Source organism: Electrona antarctica (genome assembly GCF_951216825.1).
Source record: "Electrona antarctica genome assembly, chromosome: 13".
Lineage (NCBI taxonomy): Eukaryota > Metazoa > Chordata > Actinopteri > Myctophiformes > Myctophidae > Electrona > Electrona antarctica.
In genome coordinates, this window is record NC_136794.1 from 40,399,355 (window position 1) to 40,416,136 (window position 16,782).

General features: G+C 40.8%; 2 protein-coding genes across 2 annotated transcripts; both read right to left on the reverse strand.

Moving 5' to 3' along the window:
• Positions 1–6,884: 6,884 nt before the first annotated feature.
• Positions 6,885–7,694, reverse strand: LOC306934973 (2-aminoethanethiol dioxygenase-like; the record flags this gene model as incomplete). The annotated part of the gene is made up of 1 exon (XM_079517795.1): positions 6,885–7,694. One exon carries the CDS (start codon positions 7,692–7,694, stop codon positions 6,885–6,887), a length of 810 nt encoding a protein of 269 aa, XP_079373921.1.
• A 5,028-nt stretch (positions 7,695–12,722) lies between these two features.
• On the reverse strand, positions 12,723–13,466 carry LOC306934974 (heat shock 70 kDa protein 12A-like; the record flags this gene model as incomplete). Its single annotated transcript, XM_079517796.1, has 1 exon — positions 12,723–13,466. The coding sequence occupies one exon, from the start codon at positions 13,464–13,466 to the stop codon at positions 12,723–12,725; it is 744 nt and encodes a 247-aa protein (XP_079373922.1).
• Positions 13,467–16,782: the final 3,316 nt, after the last annotated feature.

Sequence of the window (16,782 nt, forward strand, 5' to 3'; positions counted from 1 at the left end):
AGTTCATTGGTGCAGGTGATGGAGGTGTAGTGGCTACTACCTGACAAAAAGATCTTCGAAAGGCATGTTGGTCGCAAAGAAGAATGTGATATTAACGCGACAAAACGAGGAACATGATTACAGCATCCATACAGGATCTTTAAATTTCGGCCATTTGTAAAATAGCCGATCTACAAAAACTGAATGCGCATTGTGAGCTTGTAGAACGGCTATTTTCAAAAGATTTGTATACATTTGAAAACTTGAAATGAGACATTCTGCATAATAAAGAGTACTTTCTACTAGTACTTTTGTAGTCAAGTACATTTTGAATTCTGGACTTTTACTTGTAACAGATCGAGTAGGCCTATTTCTACATTACAGTTTTACTCAAGTACAAAAGTAATACATTTTCCACCAGTGCCCACTGCCCTGTAGTGTAGTATGTCACCAAGACCCTTGGTATGTGTCTGTACAGGAGCAAAAACAGACCCTTGGTATGTGTCTGTACAGGAGCAAAAACAGACCCTTGGTATGTGTCTGTACAGGAGCAAAAACAAATAGACAAATAGTCCTAGACCCTAGGAGGGTTGACATGTTTCCGCTGTCACGCTTTTATTTGTCTTGCATGTAGACCTTTTTGAGATATTCCCTAGAAAACAATGATTGAATGCAGCCATCAGTCATCACGTAGATTTTTCAGCTTCACATTCAAACCTATTAAATATTATAAAATAAAATATTTACTAAAATGTTTGCAGATACTGTGCTCTGTAGAGGTCCTCGGCCCTTTGCTGTAGTTTGACTATTGTTACAATTACCTGTCTCTGCCAAGAGAGGGAGACAATGTACATAACATTACAGATTGCTGCCTTAAAACTACACAGAAAATCAAGCAACTACAAAGAGGGTATTTGCTATAAAGCTAAAGGTTACATTTTGCTGAGCTCCAATATAATTCATGATAATTATTGTCAATTAACAATATTACAGATAATTTTACAACAGTACGTTATAGGTAGTCTACTGTATACAGTATTCATATGTTACTATAAACTGTATTTTATTTTACAGTCCTAATGTATGTTTAGTAGCTATACATGAAAAATGTTTTTAGATCTATACCAAATTAGACAACCAGGTTCACATTCCAGCATGATCTTTCCTGGTACAAAATTATTTCCTTTTTGTCTTAAGTAAATTCCATATTAATGTACTGTACTGTACAGAGTGTAAGAGTTATTTAATGTAACATTAGGTACAAACTATGCTTAAAAACAAACATGGGTTTCAATATCACTATCTACCATTTTGGGGAGCACAACTTTATTTTACAAAGGGATGGCCTTCCTGTTGTCGCACATCCATGTTGGACTATATGGCAGGGGTGTCCTCTTCCCTGAGCCCGTATGACCGCATAGTAGTTTTGGGCAGCGGTGGCCTAAGGGTTAGAGGAGCGCCCTTGTTGCCGAAAGGTTGCCGGTTCGATTCCCCGAACGGGCAGGAAAAATCTGGGTGGGGAAGTGATTGTCATCACTCCACCCAACACCGCTGAAGTGCCCTTGAGCAAGGCACTGAACCCCCAACTGCTCCCCCTGGAGCTGCTTAGTGGCCAACAGTATAAGACAATCAGCTCCCAGGTTTTAATGTGTGTGTGTGTGTGTGCGTGTGTGTCTGTCTGTGTGTTTCTATGTGCAGGGCGTTGCTGAAAATGCGCACCTGTGCTCAGCTACTTCCCTGGGTAAATTAAAAAAAGAAAAGAAAAAAAGTAGTAGTATTATTATTATTGTTATTGTTATTGTAATTAATTAATATACAAAACACCAGTACTCAAAATTGTAGAATAGATGATAAAATCAACTATAACTGAGGGGGGGTGGCCAATGGCTAAGTAGTAAATACTTGGAGCCCTTGATTGTATATTTAAGTTCTTCTAGTTTGAGATGTGACATAACATCCTCCACCCAGCGTTTGTGAGATGGCGGTGCTGCCCTTTTCCAATTAAACAATATCAGGCAGAAGGGAGTTCCAGCCGCGCCTCTAGCCTATAGCAGGCCAGTCTGGTGCATCTCAGGAGCCTCTAGCCTATAGCAGGCCAGTCTGGTGCATCTCAGGAGCCTCTAGCCTATAGCAGGCCAGTCTGGTGCATCTCAGGAGCAGGACAGATAACATGCGAACAAGAAGGCACTGGAGCAGCTCAGACGATTTAGGCCCTTAGTTTATTATAACAGGGTGCAAGTAAAAAGTGACAACCTTTCGATGTGTAAGTTACATCTTCGTCAGGTCATGACCTGACGAATGCATTTTGCATTTGTACAAGTTAAGAGTTACTTTGAGCTGGGTTTCACACTCACAAGCCATGGGGCAAGGTCGCTTAGACTCTGGTAGAGTGAAGATGTCAGAATCGATAAATACATCTACGAGAGTCTAAATCTTAGGCTAAGTGAGTTTGCAAATATATTTAAAGATTTTGCACTGCAGTATGAGTAAAATGTTGTAAGGCAACTAACTAATGTGTATACAGCATTTTAATGCAGTTGTTTTACTTACTTTTTGAGGGCAGCTCCTTAACACCTGCCTCTAGTTCCAAATGCATGTGTAGCATGGGGCGGCGGTGGCTCAGGGGTAGAGTGCCTGGATGGGAACCGCAAGGTTGCCAGCTCGAACCCAGGCTCCCCCAGAGTTACTGTCGAAGTGTCCTTGAGCAAGACACTGAACCCCTAATTGCTCCCGATGTGCTAGTTGGTGCCTTGCATGGTTTCCGCTGCCATCAGTGTATGAATGTGTGTGTGAATGGGTGAATGTAATGCACAATCTATGTAAATCTATGTAAAGGCGCTATATAAATGCACCATTTATTTTTGATGGAAAGATGGAAATAAGGCTGAAATGACAGTCCGTGGCTCAATGCGTATCAAAATGGGGTTACTTGAAATGAAAAATATTGATAATCACTGGTGTAGAGACGGCCCTGTGTGGTAAACATGCCAGTTAAAATCTTGATCAGACTGGAAACACTTAGTCACAACGGTTACAGCTTTCATTGCTTGGCCAATGGAAAACATCCCAGAATAAAATAATGTCAACAACAGTAATAATCTCACTAAACCATAATAATTGAAAGCATCACTTCATATACAGTGCTCATCATACGGCCTGGAGGAGCACAGAGTGCTTTCCAGTTGAATGAAGATATTTCAATTGGCAAATCGTAATTTATATTGTAAAATCACTGTTAGTTCCATTTGTACACTCTCAGAGTTACAGACCCTTAAGGGTCCATTTGGTTACAAACTATCATTTAGCTGGGGACCCAGTGGAACTCCCCCAAGGACCCCTGGGGGTCCCCGGACCCCACTTTGGGAACCACTGCACTACACAGCAGAACATTGGTAAACAACATAACGTCATCCTGCCGAGAAAGCCAAGCGCTGTGTGTGTATTGAGGACCCGGAGCCTGAGTTGGCTTTGCTGCAGTGCCAGAACTCAACGTCCAAACACACAGCTCCCATAAATGACTTTTACAAGACGAGCTGCCTCTGCCTAATATACGGAAAAGATGGCTATCAGATATGAAAGATAGGTTTCTCTGTTGCCTTAGGAGCTTTTTATTTATCTTTAAGACATTAACGATAAGTCATGTCTCCTCCTTAACGACCAAAACATTATTAAAGATGAACAGAAATAATCTTTTGGATGTTGAAAAGAAAATAACTAGGTGAATTGCCAGGACGCCCCACCAGAAATCTTTTAGTAGAGTACAACCGTATAAACTTCAAATTGAAAAACACTTTTTTTAACCACTACACCAGTGGCGAGGAATGACTTTTACAAGGTGGACTGTGTGTATATAATGCGCGTTGTGGTTTGCCTCAAGCCAAATGTATTTCATAGGCTCTTTTTTTTGGGAAGATTTGACGACTGTCCCCACTAATGTTTGTAGTTACCTTGTAGAATGAAATGAACAACTAAGACGAGGCAATTGCACGAACATGCATGAACAATAGTTACAGGGAATGGACTCCAATTCATTTCTGTTTAGTGTCTGTCCCTTAAGAGAAACTTGGTTTGCACACGGTTTGCAGTACAAATCACTAATGTTACAAATGTACATGACCACATACAGTAGACATACGTACATCAGGTGACTAGAATGGGAGTCAATAAGTGGATACAGTGCAGAAGCTATTACCCCTCTCGCACGCACGCACGCACGCACGCAAAAATCATTCCATGTGCAAGGGCCAGTGCATGCCTTGAATCCTAGCATTCCTATATATCTTGGGGACGAACATTGAGCATATAGCAGATCTACAAGCTCACAACGCGCTGCAACATGGCACTAGATATCTTTGGCAAAGTTATAAAGTGTAGTCCTATATAGAGCCCTGGGGGACACCCTACTGTATGTCAACTACTACTACTAAATATAATATAGGGTCTAAATATAATATAGGGTCTAAGGTGGTTCAAGGAGCACTCAACCCATTTTCAACCTTATCTTCATATAATTGGTCCTCACTAGAGCTCATTACTGTATGATATGGTAAAAGTTTGGTCTCGAAACAGCCTTTTTCTTCCTGAAAAGGTTAGCCATTGTTCTTGCATTCATAAAAACAAAAACGAGTTGAATTGACACAATTTACCTTCTGATTATGTCACTGGTAGGCATGTTTTTGAGGAGCGCTAGCCCTCAGCTTTGGTCCCCACACGTCTCAATATTTTGCCATTGAGAATGAAAGGAGAAATTAGGTCAAATAGGCCACTGCTATAAACTCTTTTTCTTCTGCTGTAACTTTCACCTGAATCAATACCAAAGAGTTTAACAGCGGTCAGACTGAGACTTCAGCTAACAAACAATGGCAGACCAACTCCATATGCAAACATATTCAAGTACGGTATAAATACGCTATAATGGTAAGCACTGGTAAAGTAACTAACAACGGGAAGTGCGTATGATATTTACTCCTGTCAAAGAAGGCAAACATCTGAACACTAAGAACTTCAAGAAGGCAACAGCCTATAAGTAAAGAATGACACAAATGTAGTATCTATCTACTCAGCAATGTTTTAGGTGTTATTTTGCTGCCCTCTTGTGGTTTTCTTGTGGAGTTTACACAGCTATCACAAAGTCTGTAGTGATACATACTGTAGGCCTACATTTTCTCTTTTTTTTTTAATGTTTTTTTTTGTGGCTTTCGCCTTTATTTTATATTTTCTTATGGAGGGACAGACAGTAGGCTGACAGGAAATGGGGAGAGAGATGGGGGGATGACATGCAGTAAAGGCCGTCGGGATCGTGAGTCGAACCCGCGGCACACTGCCAGACTGGATTGCCAGCCAAGGTGCCTGGACCGCTGAGCCACGGCCCAGGCAGGCCTACATTTTCAGTGTCAAATTCAGCAATGTACTATCCTGACTGTGTACAGGTGCGGTATTTCCCCCCCCTCTTGTGGCTTTTGTGGAGTGTGACTCAGCTTTCACAAAGTTTGTAGTGATACATATTATTACTTGCTCAAGCAAGTATTGTGGTCGGCTGGACCAAAAGTGCTATGTACTGTATGTATGGTATGCATGTCTCTAATTGGCTATTGATGTTGACGTAATTAAGATATGTTTCAAGATATGTTTCAATGTTGGTAAAGGTAACTTATGTATACATGTATGTATGTCGGGGTAAGAATGGTGGACCCTTATTGGCTGTTGATGGTGACGTAACTAAGGTACGCTTCAAGGTTGGTATGAGGTCAATAACGGGTCTAAAGGATTTAGAACAGACTACTAACAGACACATTAGTAGCAGCATTTGCGCGCTCTGTGCAAGTACAGTGTGCATTTCCAGTTTCATACTGTAATTGCAGTGTCAAATGTATCAATTTACTACTGTGTAGTGTGTACAGGTGCTGTGTAGTGTGTACAGGTGCTGAACAGAAATGGAAATCCTCTGGAGCAGTTTATTCCAATTCAGACAAATCAGTATCCACACTGTTCCTAGATAGCACCTGCCTTAAAGCCACGACAGAAATGACGGTGCCTGGCTTATTGGACTTCCAAATATGTCCGGAAGCTAACGGAGAAGCAAACGCATCACTGCATTTTTGAGGGTTGTGCTATACTGTATAGCCCCTCCTATGACCAGCTTTGAGGGTTTGTGAAAACACAAACATTGTGTAAACACAAACGTTGAAGACAAAAGTGAGGATGCAAATTGTGATTGGCCAGAATGAGATGATGTATGGTGATGTATGATGATAAAGAGCCCCCTCACTTCACACGGGTGTGATTTTAAAATCAGCTTTTTTATGGTTTGTCCACACATGTGGGAAAATACTAATTTTCCAAACAAATATTTGCCCCCAGTTAGTATTTCCAGAACATGGAAAAGAGTTTGGTTGGCTTATTATTCCATGAATAGTGAAGACTGAATAACCTTAAACAGAATTAGACCAGCGGTTCTCAACCTGTGGGTCTTTTTGGTGGGTTCCCAGATGACAGTGAAGTGACAATTTAAACAGGTTTTAAAATACAATCAAACAAAAAAATGAATAAGAAAACAAGACCATTACTGAATCCAAACTATACTGATTTGATTCAACACGGGGAAGCTCGCCCGGACAAGGAATGGATTGACAGATTGACAGCTCTTTCTCCATTCTGTGGGTGGTGCATGGCCGTTGATTCTGTGGGTGGTGCATGGCCGTTGATTCTGTGGGTGGTGGTGCATGGCCGTTGATCTGCTGTTTAGGTACGGGGGATACGGAGTCCCTATATATGGTTGGGACTGATGCGCTTGATCAGAGTACCTAAAAAGCAGATCCAATTCATCGCCAAACCATAATGTATTGCTCATTTTATATTCAATAAATATATATTTCATCCATTCATGAGTTGTCCTGACTGAACTGCTATTTTTCAGTCACTTGGGGTCCGGGGTAGTGTTCAGTCACTTGGGGTCCGGGGTAGTGTTCAGTCACTTGGGGTCCGGGGTAGTGTTCAGTCCCGCACCAGAAGTCTGGAGGCTGTGAGATCTCCATGAGCCGGACCTCCTGCGGGTCCCTGGCCTCGCTCTCTGCGCCGGCCGGCGGTAGTAAAGCTTTGTAGTAATGACAGTCTCGTCCGTCGTCCGGGTCGTAAGGCGGAGCCAGGATGTCCAGGAATGCCGTGGGTCCATCCACGGCGTCTATCTGGTGCAGGTTGTTGGTGTCCGGGCCCAAGACACAGGGCCCGCTGTCCTCTGTGAACTCCCCGGTGGAACGGAACCGTGCACACTGCAGGGCGCCTCGGGTCGAATGAGGGTCTGTGGTGCTTGCACTTGGGTGCGTTTTATCCATCTTGTCGAAGCAGGTGATTTGGACGGTGCCGTACATGACCTTGAGCATGCCGTGCATCCCTGGGTGGTCGTGCAGGGGGATGGAGGCCCCCCTCCTCAGCAGGAACACGCCCATGCTGAAGTCGTCCGTCTCGCATATGTGCATGTAGGTGACGGACGGCGAGCCACGGGGCGGACCGGGCACCGCGGCCGCGGAGCCGTCTCCTTCCCTCGCGGTGAGCTTCAGGTCCGCAGCCCTGACCTCCGTCATCAGGCTCTTCAGTTTGCTCTGGTTGTCCAGGAAGGCCTTGGCAGGACACTGCTTTCTGAAGGTGATCTGTGCCTGACGGGCGATTCTCTGCACAATGCATGTCATGTTGTTGTTGTTGTTGTCCTGGTGCGTCATAGCCAAATCATCGACCTGCAAATGTGTGTGTGAAAACAAATATCTAATATATTTGCAAAAGCATATTAGATATGCTTTCCAGTACATGCACTGGTTTGATGGCTCCGTCTAGAGCGCCTTTTCGCATCTCGACCCGTCGGGATTAATGACCAAAACAACCACAATGAAACAGATTGATTGAAATGAATTCAATAGAATAGGTTCAGTAGCAGCTCATGTTGTTTCCTTTCAGATGCCCCATTTTCAAGTAAATATCACACAGGTCTAGAGAGACACGCAATAACCCCTGTGGTGCCTTTCACATAGTTTTATACTTTATGAAATAGTTAACTCTAATTTACAATGGAAGATCAGGTCATACGTCATAGACGTAATGACCTGTGACGACATCAATGACGTCACAGGATGGCCACAGGACATCTGACATCCACAATCAAGCCATGCCATTCTCATGGGGATCCTGAGATCCCTATAGCAATGATTAAAGGTAAATTATTAGCATTTTGACCAAATTGACATTTGGGCTGAGGGTGGAGCTAGAAGGCCATGGGATCATTCTAGCGCCACTATATATACCACTATATATATATATATATATATATATATATATAAAATCACATACAAAATAATATAAAAAATCATATAAAAATCATATAAAAATCATATAGAAATCACAAAAACATAAAACATCATATAAAAAAATAATTTATGTTTTTTTATGATTTTTTATGTCTTATTCCAACCATAGGTTGCTTATTCCAGCCATAGGCTTGTCTACATTTGACGTACATTTTCCCTTCATTGTCAATGGCGTTTAATGTTTAATTTACGTCATATTTGGCGGACATTTGACCTAATTTCTCCTTTCATTGTCAATGGCAAATATTCAGACGTGTGGAGACGAAAGCTGTATATAGGAGGGGCTAGCGCCCTTCAAAAAAGTAAAGAAGCCAAGCTTGTGGATCTGGGGGTGACCCCGGCCTGAAAAGGTTGAGAACGACTGCCATAACAGACCAAATCTGGAGTTAATTTAACTCAAGAGTGAGAATCAGATTAACACTACCATGAAGTAAAATCTGACCTTTGCCCTGATAGTTCCACATTAGAGATAAGAAGTAGGGAGACTGATGAAGCTTGATTTATTTCAGCCACAGTCATACTTAGTTGCATGTTGATGTCAAATTGTCAAATATGAAATAACAATTCAAATGACATGACAGGTTACAGGAGGACAAAAGACAGAGGAAGCCCACACCAGCCATCTCTCGATCATGATCAGGGTTTCTCAAAAGTGGGTACCGTCGCACCATAGGGTGCAGTGACACAAGTCCAGGGCTGCCTTGGGATAAATATTATCAATATCACATTATGTTTAACCACAATTTACACCAAATCTCTTCTCCAAAAGTAGCAGATATACAAGCTCACAACACAACGTGTCACTGAGCTTGTAGATCTGCTATTTTTTGGAGAATGTCCCCCCCAGAATTGGGATGCTGGGCCTCAAGTGGTTAATGGAGTTTTCCTTGTGACAAACATTTTACTATTTCCCTACTGTAATATGACGTAAATGTAAGGCGTTATGATTCGGGGGTGCTGTGGATGAAACAGTTATTTACAGGGGGGCCCTGAACAAAAACGTTTTGAGAACCATTGCTCTAGATTAGTCTCAAAAGCTTGTATATTGCTTTTAGAGAAAAAGAAAACAGCTCAAGGATCCAACAAAGAAAGTTAAGAATGTTCCCCTGTGGCCTTAAATAGCTTCATTGATTGAACGTAAAGTGAAACACCTACAATTCAAAATAGATATCATAGTCAGTATATAGAAACATGGGCTAAAGAATATTAAAAACATAGAAGTAATAGCTTATAGAGGCTACTGTGGCTACTTTCACAAATGTTTTGTGAAGTGGTTTCATACCTGAGAGGCTGAGGACAGCTGCTTTTTTGATTGATTGATTGAAATATGTATTAACAGTTTGCAGAATTACAGTACATTTCAAGCACAAACTCAATACAAAGACTGTTAACTGTGAGTGGACGACCCAATTAAGCATTACACTTAGGGATGCACCGAAAGGGAAATTCTTGGCCGAAACCGAATATAGAAAACAGTTGGCCGAAAACCGAATACTGAATATCCGAATATATTAATATTATATATCTTTTTTCCTACCATTGCTGTCATGGCCGTACCTTTAAAGCTACCTGATTTATGGCAAAATAAATGGTTATGGCAAAACTTAACTTAAATAATAATCACTATTATGGGTCCATAAAACATTTATTCAGCTTTTTTGAATGCATTAATTGCATACACTATTCGGTGATATATTTTCTGCCTATTCGGGCCGAAACCGAATAGGCCGAAAATGCATTTTTAGCCATTTTCTGCCGAATATTTTCTGCGGCCGAATATTCGGTGCATCCCTAATTACACTTGTTTACAAGAGGGTCCACCATGTTCAATTCATCAACACATTTAGAGACGTACAAATAAGATACTTCTATATAGACAAAGAACAGAACAGGAATTCATCATAATGGAGGTAAAAAGGGAAAAGAAACATATACAGTGCTGAAGAGGACTTTGTTTCCAACATGTGGCAACGTCGCCAACAGTGCGATGTGACACAGCAATGTGACACAGCAGCAGCAGCAGTGGCTTTCGTTTGACGATATAATACAAAACGTGGATTGAATTTCATCAGTCTGCTTATTACAGATGCTGCTGACATACTGTAGCTTACGAGCTGTGTGGAAATAAAACAGAGAAAACTCACATAAAAGGCAGTCTGTTGTCTCAACAACAGTGTCCCACTGTCCCAATTCAAACTATGCGGAATGACCAAGTGCACTTGGGTGACCCATTGCTCAACAGCACCAGTGCCAATTAAAGTAGTATAAACAACCCATCACAAATAATGGCTATTGTCCATTAATGGCCACACGGTGTCAGCGTTGCACCACAAGTGAGCAGGTTTCCCTGCAATGTGACTAAAGAAAATAGTAAAAGACAACATTGCACTTTTCAGGCACATTAGGGTCACCAATGTACTTTTTCCCCATCACTTCCAATTTCACTTTTTTGTCCCCGTAAGCCTATCCTGTATGAGTCATGTCATAGTCACAGAGAAAATACAAGAGTTGGAACACTGGCCCTACCTTGATTGATTGATTGATTGATTCATTGACTGACACAATATAATATGTTATGGGGCAGCCCGTGCCCTATACAATTTAATACATGCACAATCAAAGACATGTGTATAATTGTATATACATCTGACATTTTAAAGTAACTCACAAGGATTGAAAGACTTTCTGTATTGTCACCTGTCTCTCCTCTGCAGTGCTGGCAATCTAATCCTGTTGATTGGAAGGGGCTAAAGAACTGTAGAGGATGGGTGTTTGTTCATGTTATTTTGCATGTTTATTGTTGTTTGGCGCCTGCGATATTTATTGAATTGTATTTATTGAAAAATCATTTTGAAAAGCAGTATGTAGATCAGCTGAGTGTCCTTGATTTGCCTGTTGTATGAGTTATTGATGCCATTACCAATTACTGTGATTGTGCTTGATTTGGCCCACCTGTTTAACAGCAGGCAAGCTGCAGGTGAAGGTTGTAGTACGTTCAGTTTGACTTGAGGCTAGCCAGGAAGAACATCAGGGGGGAGCTGCCATGCTGCCCGGGCCTCATGGAAGGCATAGCCTGTTAGCAGTATTCTTATTGTTCATGCTTGTTGTTTTCTTAAGTGTAGCTTAAGTGCTCATTTCTGTTCCATATTTTTGGAACATTGTTTTTGGCCACTATTGTTATGTTCTGTATTTGTCGCTGGCTTGTACTTGTTGATTTCTTTGCGGTAAATAAAATGCCCCAAATGGGCCCATCCCAGTTAGACTACAGTTCACAGTGAGTAGCATCATAGACTGTAAAGGTAGAATAGAGATCATGACCACAGCATTTCTCAAAGCTGTATTTAGGCTACATTTTATAAATACAATGGTCTCAAGCTAGTATTGGTCTCTCTCTGGAATTGTAGTATAATGGATGGTGAATTGCCAACACAAAGTTTGTATTACAAAAGCATATTGGCCCAAAATATTGTACTAATAGTTCACATAGGACTGTGGTTTGTCAGATGTTACATCACTCTAATTAGTGTTAAGTTCACTTACATAAACAGCGACTCATATGTGAAACCAATCAGTATTTATTTATCAGTTACAGTAGGCTGCAAGTCAAATACAAAGAACCATGAAAATAAATACCCCAAAAATTACCAAGAAAAGTCTGCATAAGTGTAATACTAATGAATAATAAGTCATACAATAGAACAGCTTTAGTATGTTTGATATTAACATTAAATACAAAGTTATATTATAATGTAAAAATGATAGGTATATTCCCCTTATAAACCAATTCAACCCTTAAAACATTAAAGTATATCAGATGAATATAACACATTTTAAGGTAAACCAAAAAACACAATTTTCCCATACTGTGGCTAATATTTGTGAACAACCGACTGTTGATTTGTTTTAGGTAAATATAATAAACCAAATGTATTTGTGGACCTGTCTGCTTCATGGAGCCTCGGGCCATCAATATGTAAAATTATAAATAATACAATAATTAAGTGTAATAATAATGAATAATAAGTCATACAATTTAGAAAATAGAACAATTTTAGTATGTTTGCTATTAACATTAATTACAAAGTTACATTATGATGTAAAAATTATAGGTATATTCCCATGTACAACTCAACCTTATGAACCAATTCAAAATCAGATGAATAAAACATATTTTAAGGTAAACCAAAAACACAATTTTCCCATTATACCGTGGCTAATTGTAGACAACCTGATAGTGTATTAATCTCTTAATTATTATGATCATGAAGAAAGAAAAAGAGAAGTTGGGACTGAATACTATTTCTTTGTAATCTGCTATACTATATTTACTCTATCCTTTGACCATCGTTTATGCCAATTGCACTTAGTCGCTCTGGATAACTAGTAGTTTTATTTGCTCAAAAAGTCAATTTTCACTGAGTTTGTTGACTTGGAATCCACATCAGTGGCTGTGGCTGTGATTTCTGTGAAGCCAAATTTGATTTGCAACTGGATTTTACGATCCAGCCCACGTGTAGTATCTGGCATCTCAATGTCAAATGAGTTGAGTTCTTCTATTCCCCACTCATCTACATATTGAGGATTCTTCCTTTCTGTGCGATAAAAGCCAAAATGTCCTGATGTCTGGTTTCTTCTTACTGGGGTGAAGATGTGGTCTCTGGTTTCATCCCAACCCACATCTTCATCTATTGTCACCAGTGTCGAGAAACAACCACGACACCAGTCACCCTCCTCGTTGGAGTACAATTTATCAGCCTTATGCTTTGATGCATCAAACCTCATAGAGACACGAGTGCCATAAGTAAAGGCACTTTTTCGTGATGCCACTACCGCAGGGCTTCTTCCAAACATGACAGCTCCCTTCATAATGGCCTGCTGGGCCATCAAAGGGCAAAGTACTTTGCACTGAGCACCAAACCGTTTGTTAATGCGTGTACGCAGAATCTTACTAGAGGCATAACCCCCCACTAACACAAGGTACTCGATGCTGAAATCCTTTTTCAAGATTTCATTGATACTTTTAGTGATGCCAGTCAGACTTTCATCAAAGAAAGATCTCAGCCTCTCCTTTGAGATTTTGATCAAACCCTCATCCCAAAACACACCTTGTGCTGCCTTAAAGTAATTCTCCATTGGTTGCCTTTTCTGGGCTAATGCTGCCAAGTTAAATGGGCAGGAGGAATTTGAGGAATTCCTCATTTTCGTCAAATAGAATACATGTAGGTGTCTTCGGGGTGCTTAAATCATGTTCTCTTCCCCATTGTGGAACAATGGGATCTATGTTAGCTTCTCTACCTTTGATACTAAAGGCGTATCCACTGTAAGCTGTACCGAAGTCTATTGCTATTATAAACATATCCCCCATATTGGAAACCAGAAGAAAGTATACTGAAATGAAAACGGATGGCAAATATCCTAGTTTTTATAACATGAGCACCCCGTGGTATGTCACTAAGCCCCACCCTTTGGACGGCCTATTTGTACAGTGTACATTGGTGCAGGTGACAGACCAGCTTCAAGTGTCGACACAAATCGGATGTGGGGCAAGACAGACGAGAAGACCGGCAAACCGGTAAGCAGTGAAAATGGTAACTTTTTATTCATGTTTATTTTATGGAGGATGTGATAGGCAAGTTGGTTGAAAAAGAATAAAATAATAGGCTATGTTGTTTATTCATGACTAGGAAATAAAAGTAAAATGTAGTCCAAGCAACATGATGAACAAATATGTACTTCCCTTTAAAAATGTTGATAATGTAGTAGCCTCTTGTTTGAATGGAAATATGGTAATATATTAACTCCTATATAACTCCTTTCATCACTAAGCATTTTGTTCTTTTATTTGGTCAGACAGCATAATGTTTTTGATAAATAATAGGCTACTTAAAATATATATGTTTACACCTACAGGCTGCTTCCTCTGGTCGTGGGAAGGACAAGCAACCTACAACCTACAAGTAAGTAATACTGAGTGATCTTATATTGAGTTATTGCCCGCAAATCGGAGCATGCACATTTCTTTATTTGATCTCATGATGAGACTGTTGTCAATCACGTTTACCAACTGCCTCCAAACGTTCTTCCGTCAAACCTATTGATTTGAATCCTAAACACAGAACATTTAAGTAATCTTAGTTCATCAGGCACAGCAGCATAGCCTACTGTGAATACAGGAACCTTGTTTCTCATTTTAAAATTGACTCAAATGTTTGATACCAAAATATCCTCTCTTTATCCCAACTTCACTGAATTCAGAACATACCTTTCAACCTATCGAAGGTAGAGCTTTGTTGTTTTGCAACATTTCTCTGTTACTTCACAACATTACATAAAAAAACTAAAGGATAATGACGCATGTGAACTGATGCCATGGGTGGTGGATACAACCTTTTAAGTTGTCTTCACCTGGGCTAACGTTTCACTTTATTGGCTCTCTTTCTATTCCATAAGCCTAACATTTTCACATACTGTAGGGTTCTCAAATCTGCAAATGTATGACTTGAGCAACTAAGCATGTTATTTGCAATTTGTTTTGAAAGCAAGATTATTTGCACACAGATGGAATGTTAGTATATGAGTGAGAATGCAACTTATGGGAGTGGTACTACCAATTTAAATGTTTTAACACTCCCAACGCGGATCGCGTATCAATACGTTATCAATTAATCAAACGTCGGGTGCGGATCACGTATCAATACGTTTCAATCACTTTTTTATAGCATACTTTCATTCATCTTTTTACCCACCCGGACAATGAAGAACCATCGCCCTATCATTGCTGCTTAGTCCCGCTCACGTGATCAGAAAAAAAAACCAAAAAAAAAAAAACCCCTCCCCTCCGGAAAACAGGAGGGCGGACCGCTTTACGTGTATAAACCAGTGTAGAATGGCTGTGCCCATGCCGATGTAGCCCGTGTGTGAAAAGAATCATATTTCACCTAACCTCGCCTCACCAGGCTTTCCTCCACCTATTGGCTTTTATACTCGATTCCCCCCTCCCCTCCTGTTTCTCCTGCAGGAGGAGAGCCTTGCGAGACGGGGGCTCATGTCTCGGAAAAAAACATACGGAACGCTGTTACGCTGCCTAACACATGATCTGCAGATTCTGCACCAGATCGGCAACACACATGGACAGATGCATGTTTACTTCTTCATACTGTAGCGACCAAACGATCCCCGAGCCTACAATACTACGAACTAACAAACGAACCACAGTATCGAGGGGGGCCGCCATGACAACAGACAGTCTACCGTTGGTGGATCACGTATCGCCATGCAGAGCCGTCATAATCGGAGATCGCTCAGACGTGTGATTGTAACGCTTTTTTATTCATTATAATTGTAGTGATAAGACCGCAATGAACGCGTCGGGGACGTAATCGACCCGGGTGTAATGTATAACGAACTTTTCCGTGACCTAAACCGTGGTGTTGTCATCTGTGGAAGTCATTTTTTCCTTCTCGTCGACATCACAGCCGGGTGACGCTTTTTTCCCCCTCCATCGCCCCCAAGCTGCATGCCCATAGCCTGGCTTGGCCAGCCTCATAGCGGGGATTCACTGAAGATTCTTCCCCGGAGGAAACATCAGTGAACCCTCGCTATGAGTCTGGCCGTGCCAGGCTAGCATGCCCAGGCATGTTCCCCTACACTAGCTTGAAAAACAAAATCAGCTGATGACAACGCGTCTCACCGTTATACTATAGTTCTGAACCGAACGGTGGAATGGGACTTTTTATAGCCGTACGGATCAAGACTTTTGCTGCCCAATGTGCCCATGACCCCCCCCCCCAATGTTACTGCGATCAAAACAATGAAAGCAGTGAGATAGATTAGGCGAGGCGGCAATCATCATCAAAAAGAAAGCATAGTTATGAAGGTTTATAGTCAGACATTGACAGGCAGATATAACAATAAACACAATAAATATGCTATACATCCTATACATCGAATGAAAGCCCTGAATGTGTACTTTTACGAGGAAAAGAGTAAACATTGATCCCATGTACAGTTTGTCATAAATTGGATACTGGGTGGATGCACATTGCGCCCACCAGATATAACTGCAGAGAAGACATGGACCCGAACTCAATATTCACAAAATAAGGCCTATAGCGACATATAAATACTATATACCGTATGAAACAGAAGACTCTCTGCTTTCATAAGGAAAAAAATTGTACTGTAATAATAAAAAAATCACACCCCTGTGAAGTGAGCAGTGCAACTCTACTTCTCTACTTATTCACTACAGCTCGCTATATACGGACTGAGGCAGAAAGTCATGTAAACCTTTTATTTACAGTTTGGTCTGTAAACTTCTACTGTAATAATAAAAATCACACCCCTGTGAAGTGAGCGTTGCAACTGTTCTGTACTTATTCACTACAGCTCGCTATATACGGACTGAGACAGAAAGTCATGTAAACCTTTTATTTACAGTTTGGTCTGT